Source organism: Pieris rapae, chromosome 22 (genome assembly GCF_905147795.1).
Source record: "Pieris rapae chromosome 22, ilPieRapa1.1, whole genome shotgun sequence".
NCBI classification, from domain to species: domain Eukaryota; kingdom Metazoa; phylum Arthropoda; class Insecta; order Lepidoptera; family Pieridae; genus Pieris; species Pieris rapae.
In genome coordinates, this window is record NC_059530.1 from 6,320,287 (window position 1) to 6,336,017 (window position 15,731).

Sequence of the window (15,731 nt, forward strand, 5' to 3'; positions counted from 1 at the left end):
TACGTATTTTTATACGTTTAATATACTTTATATATGCACATTATACGTGTTAGATATGTGACATACTTATATATTAATTGAAAGAAAAATTAATTGCACACTATAATTCATGAGTATCTTTCGTTTGACATATTAATGATTTTTAAATAAACTAGAGAGACTTTTAAAGAAAACACTTTTTAACGGATTCAAGCTTTATATTATAAACTTATAATATTTATTTATTTTTACATAATTAATATTTTTCCCGACGTTTCGCGTGCTTTACAACGTGCGTGATCACGGTTATCATTTTCTTTAAATGTGTAAAAGTTATGTTAATAAAAGATAATACTAGTATACTACTATAATACATTCTAGGTATCATTTATAATTTTATAATAAACTACTGTTGTACAATAATAATACTCCACGTTTCAGCAAGGACAGGTTAAAAAAGATTATTAATGTTAAAAGTGTTGAATGGTAAAATAAATATTCTTAAAGTCGTTAAAGATGAAAGAGCCTCTGATGGAGATTATATTTAAAGAAAAACACTTTTTTAACGGATTATACCGACGTTTCGCGTGCTTTACAGCGTGACCATGCACGCTGTAAAGCACGCGAAACGTCGGTTTAAATTTAAAATTATGTACAAATAATTATAAGTTTAAATATAATAATACATATCTATAATCCGTTAAAAAAGTGTTTTTCTTTAAATGTGTAAAAGTTATGTAAATAAAAGACAATACTATGAGATTATATTTATTACCAGAATTATATAGGTCTCAATAAAGTACTTAAATTAGAGAGTTAATTGAATCTCTAGACAGTTAATTAAAGATTTTAATCAATAAGTGTCAATAAACATATATATGTGTGTGTGTATCACCATAACACTGATTGATATTTTGTTTTAAGGATTACGTCTGTACTATGTTCAATTTAAAATTCTAGTTAAGCGATTATAGTAAATGACTTAGTTGCAATGCAAGGCAATCATCTGAACATTCGTTATATTAATCAATACAACGCTATAAATATCAAACGCGTTAATTGCAGTGGTACCGATACCCAGTAGGGAGAGTTCTTCAGTAATTATTGTCTCCCTTCGAGCGTTCTAGCCTTCCTATTATAGCAATGTACATATGTATAGAGTTTTTTATTGACACCTAAATTAGAATCTGTAGAAGCATAGTCAAAGTCAAAATAACTTTATTCTTATAGGTAAACAAGTACACATATGAACGTCATTGTTAATTTTGAATTTACATTTACTACCAGTTCGCAAGGCAAGCGAACTGGCAAGAAACTTTCCGCCACTATTTTTAATCGCTAAGTTTTAAGTCATACAAATTGTTTGAACTAGAGCTAATGAACCCCAAGGATTATGATCATCTAAATAATCGTCAATCGAAGAAAAAGGTATAGCTCTGTGGTTGTGGTCTAATATGTTTTTAATTTAAATACATCTTTCTTTGTATTTATCACATACTTTTTGTAGTATTTATTATAATTCAGATCAATATTGATTATATTAAATAATTAAACACAAATAAAGGGAGAAGAGAAAAAGGTCAAAAAAGAGAGGAATAGAAAGTAATAGAGAAAACAGAATGATTTTATAGAATTAAGTTGGCGCCCGGTAGACAGTACTGGTGACCCCAATGCTTCCTCGCTCAACGAATATAAGTATAGACATACAGCGAACACAAATTTTAAAATTGTTTTAATTACTTTTATTATGAATACTGTATATTTGATTGTTATGTTTAGTTACATGAATAAAATAAAAAAACGCAAATAAATAAGCCATTGCCTGATTTTTCGAATGTTTCCCTTCATAGTAAGAGCAGAGTTACAATGTGCAGATAATCGTAGATTGAAAATCCATTAAAGCACAGTTGTTAACGTTGGGACCCGACAGACATTGTTCTGTATGATATTTCAAACGATTAAACAGAGTATGAAAGTATCGACTACAGCGCCATCTGTCGGGCATAAAAAAATCAATCAAATCGATCCAATCGTCTGACAGGAGTTCCGTGACATACACAGGTATAGTAGAATTATATGTATCAGTAAGTTTTCCTATCTTGTAGCTTAGGTCAAACTGCACACTGTGTGCATGTTTGATTAAAATCGGTTAAGTAGTTAAGGAGTAGCCGACAAACGTGACGCGTAATTTATACCTACATATTAAGTTTTGGTTAATACTATTATAATAAGCTTACCAAGAAGCTTGGTAACAGCACCTTGCTGAGACAGCACGTGATGGGCGATGTCATAATGCCGCAGACCGAAACGCGACAGGTCTAAAAGCCTCTGTTGCGAAAGAAGCGATGAGAGGGGATGTGATGCTCCTCCGGGATACAGTGACGAGCTACCTCCGCCGGAAGATGATGGAGAAACTGGAACTAAAAGATCATTTGTCAAGAGTGGAATAAAATAATTATCGTGTAGGTTTAAAATACAAAATGTTTACATTCTTTGTTTAAAGATAATGACTCTTAAATTATTAAATTATTACATAAACTAATTAAGCAACTCAATTTGTACAAATATACAAATAAATTTAATCAAAATTGATATTTTAGAAGCTTATTCTGACTTCTTAAGCCTACTCATCTACCTACCCAAAACAATAATTATTCAGGAATTGAAGCCAATACTCTCCGCACCCTGCATTACTAAATACACGGAAGCTGTAAGCTCAGCTCCAAGAAAACATAAAAACGATATGATTAAGCAATCAATTTTTTATTCAAAATAGATAAGCGTTAAATAGTTCTGAGAACAAAAACATGGGGTCATTCACCTCTAAAGGTCGCAAACTCTTATGAGTTAAGGTTATCCTTAGTACGCATAGTATTAATTTGTTGATAAAATTAGCGAAATTTAATTAATAAACTAAATTTTACATACATTCGCTGTGTTTGTAATAAAAGTATTTGCTGAATTTATTTTATATCTCTAATTTAGTAACATTTTATTGCTTATAATAATATGTCAACAGTAGTTCAATAAAACATTTAGCCTACAATCAGTTCGCAGTATAACTTTACGTTAACTAGTAGATATTAATTTTATTTTTAAAACTTCATTGCACACAGAAATATAATATGTACAATTGAAATAATTAAATGAAAAAGTAGCTGGCGGCCTTATCGCTTTCAAGCGATCTCTTCCAGGCAACCACTGTGAGAATCAAAATAAATTAAATTAGATAGACTAGAAATGCAAAAATACGTAAGAGTCTATAGTTAGTAAGACAAATTTAATGGAACAAAACAAAGCTATTAAAACAAGAAAACAGTGATCATATCACAATATTAAAAAAGTACTGATGAAAAAGAAAAAGTACGCATCACGATAATTTTAGATCAGTGTCAAATCAGTTAGTACGAGAGTTAGAGATACGATGTGGGCAGGTAATGTACAGTAGAGATTTAAAGGAAGATAGAGAAGCTAAGCGAATTGGGACGGAAAGTGAATTCTATAGCCTCAGATACCTTAAAGTTTTCGCCAAGAAAGGAATTTATGAGATGAGATTTCAAGTATATAGTTTTCGGAAGAGTGTAATCTATATTTAGAATTAGTAAAAAATCTTAGCGACAAGTAAATTGAAAAAAATTCAAATTTCGAATATGAATTACAATATCATAATATCTTTTTTAAGGCACACTAAGGGTCTATTTCTCAATGTCCGGATAAGTTCCAAATAAGCTATCTATTACTTATTAGTAGGATAAACAGTATTTTTGCGTTTTACTACTGTCAGAAAACGCTATTAGTCATGAAACGCGAAGTATCTTATTCGGAACTTTTATCTTTCAAATAATTTATGTGTTGCATGCATAGCTATTTGTTTATCCATACATTGTGAAACAGGCCATTAATGCATTTTTATTCATATCATTCGTTTTTATCCTTTGTATATCTGTATGTACATACAATATGAAGCATACTTAATACGCTATAATTTGTTAATCAGACTAAGCATCGAAATTAATGCAGTGGCATAACCTGTTCATAACTTAACATTTTTTATTAGCGGATCGAAGCGGCGATCCCGTCAAGAAGGGTATTAAAAACTGGTAATTTATATTGTGCTAAAAACGATTTTATTCCTCCCAATTAAAGTCCATAATCCCTTGTCTCGATTAATCGAGCACTTGGGATGGTTCGAAGTATAATTTCTGGTGTAATCGCTTTAATAATGGAAGAAAAAGGTGATATTATCTGCCCACGGTCAATAAATTAACACCGTTTAGGGCAAAGTAGTATTTGTGTCGCTTCTATAAATAAAGCGATCTTCTCACCGATGCACTCATCTAGATGATATATGAACTTAATGTGTTTTTGAGTGGTTCGTTACAATACATATAGGTACGGCTATTTTGTAAGGGGAATGTTTTAAGCAATAAATTTTGCTATTAACCACTCACTGTATAATTGTGATATTAAATAAAATTCTGTCCAACTGGTACTGTTAGTTATAAAGTTTTTTATTAGATCATAAAATAGGGTCAATGAATAATAGCCGATATTCTTTTACCATGCGATTTCACTGTTACACTTGATATAGAATTGGCAATATATATCAATTATATATAATAATAGAGTAACATAATATACACTGATGAACGTCGAAAAGAAATATACATTGAACGCTTCTTATTTTACATTTACTGCCAGTTCTCAAATCAAGGGCGAAGAACGGAAGAGAAGAACTCTCCTCCACCCTTTTTAATCGCCAAGTTTTTTATTTTACACAAGACAACTTTTTTTTGTTTGTAAGGAGCTTTACATTACACCATGTTCTATATCTTAAGTAATTAAAAATAAATTAAAAACAAAGAATTGTCCTTAAATCTTTGTTTTTCAAATCTCAATGAGTATATCGTATTTTTTTTATAGAACAGGGGGCAAACGGGCAGGAGGCTCACCTGATAAGTGATACCGCCGCCCATGGACACTCTCAATGCAATGCTTGCGAGTGCGTTGCCGGCCTTTTAAGAATTGGTACACTCTTTTCTTGAAGGACCCTAAGTCGTAATTACATAGGTAAACACACTTCCCAAATACCTACCAAAATGACGTCACACTATTAATACTATCGTTAGTTAAAAACGGGTCGGTGCGTGTTTTTATTTGGGTGCGTGAGCAGTGATGCCTTATTAAAATATTTCGAGTGGAAACTGGAAGGACCACTTAGTGCGAGGGAGTTTCACGCCCGACCTGATATAACAGCAACGACAAGATAGCTTATTTGTGAACTTAGGGATAATATATCAATGATTAGAGTGTGTTCCAGATGCGGCACTTTAATCTTTTTACGACAGTGTTTAATGAACCGTGTATGCGAATTCTTCGATTAATTAATAGGCTAATTGTAAACGTTTTTATTTGCATTTATGTTAATTTGTTAACTAGTTTTTTAGTGTTTTCACACCTTATTAGCTAAATGTAGTGTTCATTTTACTGACTTAATATAAAGATAATTTTTGGTGAAATAATTAATATTTGCCTCGATAGTTTAGTTTTAATTAGTGGTAATACATTTATAAATATATATTTAAATATTACTAAAATAACCCGATACCCAACAGTCGATCATATGACCGATGTTGGATTAGAAATATTTTCGTTATATTTGAATTTAGAATCATTACATACACAGGTACCACGTGACATTCGCGCCCCAAACGTCTTCGGTTTACCCGATATAATAGTTCTGTATGTTCTAATAAAAATTGTGACAAACTAAGAAAAACCCTACAAAAACTCGTCTATTTATTACATACATTATAACACGTAAATTGATTACTGAATTCAAACTATTAACGCTAACATTATTTCTAGATATTAAGTCATCCATTTGCCACTCGATTATAGGCGGCTATGCAGCGTAAAATTACCACCTTGTGTGTAAATAAACGAAGGTTTTATTAAAGAAATATGCAGTTCGGTAAAAATTCATGCGAATTATGGAGATGAGCAAAAGTATACATCTGACTAAATTTGCATTTACCCGTTTGGTATAATTTATATTAAATTGACTGTAACATGACTTTTGTAAACTATTTTTTATTATTGTAGAAATGAATGCGTGGAATAACTGATCATCTTAGGTCAAAATAAACATTGTAGATACATTTTAGTGGTACCGCTTTAAAGCGCTGAGCACGGAGTGCAACTATCTGGATGGAGGGTGGTAGATTCGTGATCGCTTTATCGCCTTTTTTACAAAGCTTTTTATGAGACACATATTTATAACATAAATAAAATAAAGTACAACCTTAGGTCTTGGCCTCAGATTTTTTAATCTGTTTCATGATCATTTTTTAATCTAATAGGCAAGTAGGTGATCAGCCTCCAGTGCCTGACACACGCCGTCGACTTTTTGGGTCTAAGACATGTCGGTTTCCTCACGATGTTTTGCTTCACCGTCCGAGCAAATGTTAAATGCGCACGTAGAAAGAATGTCCATTAGTGCACAGCCGGGGATCAAAGCTACGACCTCAGGTATGAGAGTCGCACGATGAAGCCACCAGGCCAACACTGCTTCATAACATAAAGAAGAGAAAGAAGTTGGTGTAGTGGAAACACAAACTGGACACAGTTCTTCTGTCCACCAGGACGTCGAAGTTCGAACACATTTAAATAATTAACTTATATACATACTAAGGCCAGTGATTAATTTATTTATAAATAATTTACCAAACTTACATTTTATTAAATGTTATTAGATTAAAATCGTAAAATATATTCGTCTCTGATCTAGATTAAGAGAAAAGTGTTTCAATTTAAATATTTAAATATCGACCAATCAGCATTCGAAATGTCAGAATAATTGGAAGGCGACGTAAAAACGGGCCTTAATATATTTCCATATGGAAAGCGAACTGTGGTAGGCGACCAGTGATTTATAATGACAATGCTTACTTCCGTTGTTAGTAAGCTTTTCTCTCTTTATTTATTATTTTTATTTAATTTGCAATACTTTAAAGACGTAAATTCCTGTTCAATGCCCTTAATACTTTCACATTACCTATATGTAATAAAACTTCATTAACATCACAATAACATAAAAAAATCGGTTGTCTGTCAAGCCGGTATACTGACGATAGTTGAACGTGACAACATCATAAGAAAATACTGATGGAATGGTTGCATTTTTCAAAAGAAAATTTTAATTTTATCTTTTGTGGAGAAAAGAAATTATAGAGACCACAAAAGACCAGCTCTGTGAGACACGTCTGCTCCACAGCATTATGCTGAGCCAGGCCCAGTTACAACTCTAACACACACATTACATACTTAGAATGTACCTTATTCCTTTAAAATTATTTATGGAAAATTCTGTGTTTCTGTGTGATTTGTAAGTAATAATTATTACGTCTATGTTTATCTGTATATCCATGTCTTTGTCTAACTTACTACCCTTGGGGTAGATTATTGGCCTTGGGGTGTAAGTCCGCATGCGCTAAAAGATTACGCCTGGAAATTAGTAGCAGTGACGCCAAGAGCTGGTGAATTCTCGCTCAGCCAATAAGTATCGCAATTAACGTCACTATACTAGTATTGTTAATGGAATTAAATCTGTTAATGTCTTTTTAAGAAGATACAAATAAACACCTCTTAGTTGCCAAGATTTTTCGTTTACAAAATGTAGTTTCTAAATTTTAATAAATTGTTTGGTACAGGTGTAATAATACTACCCAAAGGGCCGAGCAATGTTACAGAATGTATGAACAAGTGCCAACGTTCAGTCTTTGTCTACTAATTAGGCGGCGGCGCGTTAAGCATATTATGCGTGATCACTATTTAAATGGTAATTAGTTGCAATTTCACCTGATTAAATGTTTATATTGTATGGGTTTTTTTGATGAGGTAAGTATTCGTGATATCTCTACGGTATCGGTTGTTTTTTATCATGAGGAAATGCGTTTCAAACACACCCGCGGCGCGATTGCCGTGTGGTGGAGGGATATGTGGGACTTGCTGCTGTCAATACCCACTAAAACCGCCCAAGGCAGGACACGGCGTCAGTCTCAACCTTATTTAATGATGCAGTTCACTGTTAGACATACAAATTATTGATCAATTACTTGATTTGCTGGAGTTGTCAATTTTATTTATGTAAAACGAAACCACAAAAAATTTGTTTCAATTGTACGTAAAGATTTTTGGTTCTACAAGTCGAGTCGAGAGAAATATGTTATATCCTGTCTTTCCGATACTTTTTACGTACAGTTATATATTAGGCGCTAATATTTAAGATATATAAATGAACATACATAGTATAGTAAACAGGGTTTTCATATGTATATAATTGGCCTACTAACTAAAAAAACTACTGTCAATAGTCAATGTTTGGTTAGTCTTAACCTATCAAACTGATTTCAAAAAAGAAACTTAGTCAAGTGTTTAATACTCATGGGTATGATTGTCCCCAACTATCTCGGAAACTGAAAGTCATAACGAGATGATAATGTGATTATATGTCAAGGAGACTTATATTATATACCAAGCAAAACGTTCAAAGATTCATAATTTGTTTTTTAGTTTCTGAGATATGTGTATCAACAAATAATTTGAGGAAAATTGTATGATTTAATCACTTTTATATGTTAGTATTTTTCGAGTTTTATCGATATCCATTTTAAGTGTTTTACTATTACGGTTTTCTATTCTTAAATTTTCTGTTCTGTTTCCGTGCCTAGGGTCGCTTTTAACCGACGTCTCATCGCCATTTGCTCATGATGAAGCAATACCTGAGCGCATCAAACTCTCCAATGTAAGCTTTTAGTTATGTGTCCATAATACTATGTAAATGCGTTGTTTGTAGATAAATCATGTTATTTGAAGTTGTTCTAATATTCTCTATATTACTTTATGTATCGCCGTACATTTAGATTAATCTTATACATTTATAATAATTGTATAATGACATCGACTAGCTTTGTCATTGCTTGTCCACATAATAACATTATTAGGTCTCCAATTAGAATAGTTAAATTAAATATGCAAGTGACCCTAGTAATAGGCACCTTTGCAATAAACGTTAGGAAAACGCATTACTGCAATTGCAAGTTATAATATTCAAGGGAAGCGTAGAATAAAATGTTTATATGTATAAAGCCATGATATAATCTTAAGTAATCTGTAAAAATAAAAAGTATATTATTGTGAAGCGAAAGTTCTTTAGGCGCATGAGTGTCAAATTTTACGGATGAAACCTTACGAAGATGTGCATCGTTTTTGTGAAAGAAATGGTAGAGAGGATAGAGAGAGAGAGAGTGAGAAAGGGAGATCGAGAAAAAACACGACGGTTGATTATTCGTTTTGTAGTTACATATTAGAACTTTAGATGGCAATTTTGTCTTGTGCAGTAAACGCAGATTTTTTTATTTATTTATATTAACATTAAGACGTATACAGTGTGTCTGTAAGCAGTGTAAATATAGATGTACACATTTATGGAGTGATCATATACAGGTACATGATCATCTATTGGGGCTTTTACCTGAGTAATAATTATTTTACAAAGAAGTTTCACTCTTACGGGTATAATTTGGACGCACGCACTTTTTCGTAGTATCAAATCAAATATTTCGATGTTTAAATATTAATATCAATTGCAATATATATCTAAGTACCGAGCACCTTTACCGCGTGAATGTAATTTCTGAGCCCTTTCCGCTGATATGAACATTTAAAACTGGCTTGTACGATGAAGGAAAACATCGGGAAGACCGGCACGCCTTAGACCCAAAAAATAAGACAGCGTGTAAGGTAGGTTGATCATCTACGTGCCCATTAGAAAAAGCTAATGATCACGAAGCAGATACAGAAATCTAAACCCCATAACTAGTTAATGTCACTAGTGTTATAAAATGCTCATAAGAAATTCGCGAAAGTAGACTAAATCTATAACATATTTACATACGTTTTTCACCGACTTACTTAACAAATGAAGGCTATCGTCGTGTTATTTCTCTTTGATTTTCTGGATCCATAGAACTGTAAAATAGTGCAATGGAGTGATTCCATTTTTAAAAGGATTTATCTAGAGAAATGCATTAATAAATTATAAGGCATGTAGGCTTAATACTTGCACAATATTTAAATAGCTCAACTTATACTAATATGGAAAACCGGAAATGAAATCATTTACATAACATTAAGCTTAACGTATAAGTCCATATTATGCACACAATTTACTACCTAATTGACACTAAAATATTGAAGTTTATTCGTTAATAAATACCAGAATTATTTTAATTTTTGTTTCAAAAAGATTAAATCTTACAGATCATCATTGTGTTTTTCTTTATAGAACTAATCTTATCTAAAAACTACATTTGTTAAAATTAAATTTAACTTCTTTTAAATTTGTTGTAATATTCTATGTTATTATTATTATTAGAATCTATAGGAAAGATGTAAAATAATTGCATGTGTTTTGTGTATAAAACTAATCTTAATAAAAATTACATTTATTTAAATTTAATATGTTTAAATTTTAGATTTATTAATTTATAAAACTATTTATTAATTTATTAATTTGTTGTTTAATTAATTTGTTTATCTGTTTGTTAGAATTCAATGCTGTTCAAATCTCAGCAAAAGATGTGAGGAAATATTGTAAGAAGTGGCATGATTTTGACTTTATTTAGCAGTAGTAAAAATTTCTTTTTTCTCTTAATTATAAAGTTGTCATTTGTTTGATATTCAATATCAGTATTTATTTGTTATATTTTGTTAACAACGTAATCCGTTTAAGCTTTGTATATAGTCTAAGTTTCTTTTATAATATGCGTTGCTGTAAGATCACTTACAAATAAATAATCATGTATACCTTAGCAATGACATAAATATGTATGCCCCATCGAAGGGCCTACAATAGATATTTCAAGAAAACTTAGTGCTATTTTTTTAACTACTGCACTATGAGCAGATTGAGAGTGCGCCACTGAACTATGGGTTGGAATGTACAAATTCCTTTTTTGGTGAAAAAAAGAGTGAGACATATGTCCTACCGAGCCAATTAGATAATATTATCTAGAAAGAATTACATAAATCTGACGAAGGCTTGCATGGCGAATGGTTTATTTTTCATACTACAGATAAAAACACTGTTTTAAACGTAATCTTTCAAGCCTTAAAATGCATATTTCATCCTTATCACTCTCATGTCGCAACACACTAAAATAAACGGGACAAAATTATTTTTCGCTTATTAATTTTAGAAGCTTTTCTAACCTCACTATATGTACTAAATAAAAAGTGGATTGGTTTAATCGTTCTATAAATTAATGTAAGTCATAAAATGTGTTGAAGAAATACTGACAAGTAACCTAGCATAGCAACATAGACGAGTGATTTCACTATACAATTGAAAACTATGTAGTAATTAATGTTTTGTTTCATTGAATCAATCATGTAACAATTATGTCTTATGATTATTTATTTGATTACACAGATTACTAGAAATCTTCATATAAACATTTAAATATATTTAATTTGTATTATGTATACTATAGGTGTATTGGAAAGAATTATTTTTTAAACTAAGTGTGTTAGCAGGTATATCACTACGCCTTAAACACACAACCGGGGACCGAAGCTACGATCTCGGAGACGAGAATCGCACACTGAATCCAACACTGCTCATAATAAAATTGCGTTTGAATAACCTAATAATATTGATATGTTATTTTAAACAAAATAACTTGATTCTTTTACAAAAATTTACTAAACCATTTCTAACCAAAGGCTTCGCCGCTTATCATTAATCAAAACATATCAGTCGTATATCATATTAAACATTCACCGGAAATGCTACCGGATAATCTAGATCTAAAGATTAATTAGTTCTTCGAAACAATGCTGACAATGTCCTACAAGTTCCGTCGCGATTCGCCAACTCATCGGCCCAGCTGCTTCACATAACAAATGATTAGCTATTGTGTAACTTATAAAATCATTGGTTACGCACGGATATTTAACTAAGAGTTAGATACCTAATTGTTAGTGATTTAGAGTTTATTGCCAGTTCTTCTCTTCCGTTCTACGCCCTTGATTTGAGAACTGTCAGTAAATGTAAAATTAGAATCATTTAATGTATATTTCTTTTTGTTTTGACGTTCATAAGTGTACATTAAGTTACCTATATGAATAAATGATTTTTGATTTGATTTGATTTGATTAAGTGACTTTTTATTTGATAAAGCCTGCAAATACAGGGGTCTAGGCTCTGAATATGTATATTTTGTCCCATTCGGTGTCGAGACCCTTGGTCCGTGGGGTCCTAGCGCGTTAAGGCTTTTTAGGGAAAAGGAATCAAAAAGGTTAGTCGACGTAACAGGAGAACGAAGCGCTAGCCGCTACCTCGCACAAAGAATTAGTCTAGCTATTCAAAGGGGGAATGTTGCCAGTATTTTCGGAACCTTGCCTAAACTCCTTTTAATAATATATTTTAATTATTGAATTTAAGGTTAGTTATTAGGTATGTTAGAAATAACTACAATTATATTTTTATGTTTTAATTCAATTGTATTTAAGTGACATTAATGTTGTCATAACGCTTGGCGCTTTGGCGCTGGCACAAAAAACTACTTAACTGGTGCCCAAGGTACAGCAAACGCAAGAGAGAAAGGCAACTCAGAAGGTGCTATCCACCTTCCACCACATTAAAGAAACAGCAGGTGGTAAATGCAGACAGTGGCACAGTGCAGAGAGGAATGGCTTTGGAGGAGGCCTTTGCCAAAAAAGGACACACGGATTCACTAGAAGAGAATTAAAATGGAAATTTGTTTAGATTTAAAAATAAAATGTATCCGAAAGAAGACTATTATTATTATTAATGTTGTCATATTAATCTATTGCTAAGTAAGTTTTGACAATATTCGAGTGATATTTTTTGAATAAAACAAAATATGTGCATAGTAATGATAAATAATAAAAAATATATAAAATGTTTGAACCTGTTTGAAAATATGATGTATTCCATCTTTGGCTATATTTTTGCAATAAATTGTTTTATATATTATTTTTGTTAGCTGTAGGATTACAAAATAAATAAATTTGTCCCTTTTGATATCTATTGCATTCATTCATAATTGATCTTTATGAGAAAGCAGGTAAATGACCTTCTATGCTCTCGCTATTTTAATATCTTAGAAGGTTTCCGGGATATCCTTCATGGAATGCGCATTAAGGCTTGAGCCAAGAAAAATCTATTAATATGCACAGTTGCCTACTTAAACACAGCATGAATATTGGGATTATGTTGAACAATATCGCATTGAAGGTTACAGCATAGAATAACGAATATTAAAAGTAATGAAACATTTGAAACTGTCTAATAATATATATTTTTAGTTGATCTTATAGATATCCAAGTTTAGATACTATATATAATAAGGCCTTTTACGGAGAGAGACCGAAGAGCTGGCAGCTACCTCGTACAAAGAATTAGTCTAGCTATTCAAATGGGGAACGCTTCCTGTATCTTCGGAACCTTGCCTAAAGGGACTCCTTTAAATAATATATTTAATTTCAACAGACAATAATAAAAGGCGCAAATATGAGAGCGTTTCTTTCAACTAGACTAGTTAAAAGAATGCAATACAATTAAGAAATGCTGCGTTAAAGGTACACTGCCAACAAAACTTTTTAATTATTTTTTTAAATTTTCTTTTATTTATTTTTTATTATTTTTATTATTACTATGCAGGTAACCAGGTGTTGTTTGTTATATTAAGGTTTTATTATTATTATATTTTTTTAACTATAAATTTTATTGACATTAGATTAATCTATTGCCCGTTTACTCTCATTTGCCTATGAATGAAAATGTTGGTTAGTTTACAATGACTCCGACTTGAGATCAATTAAATGTAAATCTGGTTGTCTTTGCAATTTAAGATGTATTTAACTAAAACTCTTCTGTACATAAACAGTAAATGTTTTAAACGATTTCAGAACATTCGTGATAATTTAAAAACTTTATATTTCAGTCTAAAATTTAATAATTTTCTAGGATTGCCGGCAGTAAATAAATTTATTTCCATCAGCAGTTTATTGTCTTTTGAAAACTATGTGTAAACTGTTATGTCAAGAATGTCCAAGCAGTTATAAAGGAATATGCAATAGGAGTTGAGAGATATTTATTCTTGTCTTCATATGTAAGTTCCATCGTTATATTTTCTAAGGGGCGCTTCTAAGTGAAGTAGGTACATACTACTCATATAGTCGGGAGACTTCTACCGCCGGCTTCTTGTAAATAATTACTTTACGTACCGTTAATCAATTTTGCAGCAATTATTTTATTTATCTATATCACTCATTTTAACCATTTATGATCTTAGTCTTAATTGTTGACTGTCCATAACTGATACAAGTTTGCCGGTTTTTATAACACAAATACGAATCATAATCCGTATGTCTTTTGTATATTTACTCGTAATAACGTATTGCGTGTATTATTAATAAATTTTTGAGCCGTAACATTGATTTGTATCTTTAAATATAAACCGAAACAATTTTCAAATAATTAAATACGTGGCAGCAGTAATTAATAGAAAAATTATGTTCTTTCTATTTACATCTTAAACCCTATTATTATTTTTTAATAGCAATGATAGGTATTTATTTACCAAACTTGCTTCAACGCCTTCATAAAAAACATGCCGTCGGGAAATGTTATTAAAAATCTTTAACGGTATATATTCTTTTAAAAAAAATTCAAAATTAAGATCTCACAAAGTGTGTTTTAGTAGGAAATAAAAAAAATTCGTAGACATTTATTTATATTGATCACACACAACTAACATGACTTAAATAATTGTACAAACGAAAATTTCTTCTATCGCAGTGGCTAGATCAATTTGATTAATAAATTTTCCAATAGGAATCCCTTTCAATTCTCCAACTGTACTGCCGGTTTATGTTTCTTAAATAGTTTGTATGTTTAATATAGACTTACCATTTGGTGATATATTAAGTGGCTGTGTGATAGCCGCTGGCGCGGGTGCCGGCTCCATCTTCCAGGACGCGCAACAAGAGGCCGGCGAGAAATCAGTTGGGCCCGAGCCCGCCGAAATCAACATTGTCGAACCGAAAGCATATGCAAATATCTTCTATGGCATAGGCACCAAGCTCACAGTTCACGAACTAAGTTCACAAAGCATACGCAGTCACACGCTCGCTCAAGCTCAGCGAGAACACTGAAGTGTGCGCTTGCCCGGCGCGCCCACTCGCGCGCCTACTGCATTAGCACGCCTTTAAAAAAATCTCCGCCAAACAATAACAAAAAACTACCTCCACTTAATCGAGCCTCCATCCTCTCACTCTAACCCTGTTAATTCGATTTCCGAACGCGTCAAATCCACGGCAACGCTCGATTCATTTGCAGCCTTCCGTCCTGTTCTAAGCGATTTGATTAAAACGCCGCCGCAATTTACATCCTTATTGCGTTGGCTTAAGACTGAGTTTTGTATGTAAATACGAGGGTGGTTAGGATCTTTTACGGTGGACTTGTAATAAAACCACTACTCACACTCGTTTGATTCAGCCTAGGCATGAGCTGTATGAAAGGGACGGGTGCTGTACCGCTTGGTGGCAGAATTACAGTAGTGAGCACAGGTGATCTTTCACGATTTCTATAGAAGGTGTTAATGTATACCTCTCTCGCTCTGGTTTACGGTGTTTTGTTAATGTGTTCTGAGACGACGATA

General features: G+C 32.1%; 1 protein-coding gene across 1 annotated transcript in view; it reads right to left on the reverse strand.

Annotated features, from left to right (window-relative positions):
- Window positions 1-15,238, reverse strand: part of LOC111001473 (paired box protein Pax-6-like) — a 57,651-nt gene extending 42,413 nt beyond the window's left edge. The window contains exons 1-2 of the mRNA XM_022271384.2: window positions 14,981-15,238; window positions 2,217-2,399 (exon numbers count right to left, since the gene is read on the reverse strand). Coding sequence (XP_022127076.2) covers window positions 2,217-2,399; window positions 14,981-15,104 — 307 coding nt within the window. The 5' untranslated portion in view covers window positions 15,105-15,238. The remainder of the gene's footprint in view (window positions 1-2,216; window positions 2,400-14,980) is intronic.
- Between the last annotated feature and the right edge of the window lie 493 nt (window positions 15,239-15,731).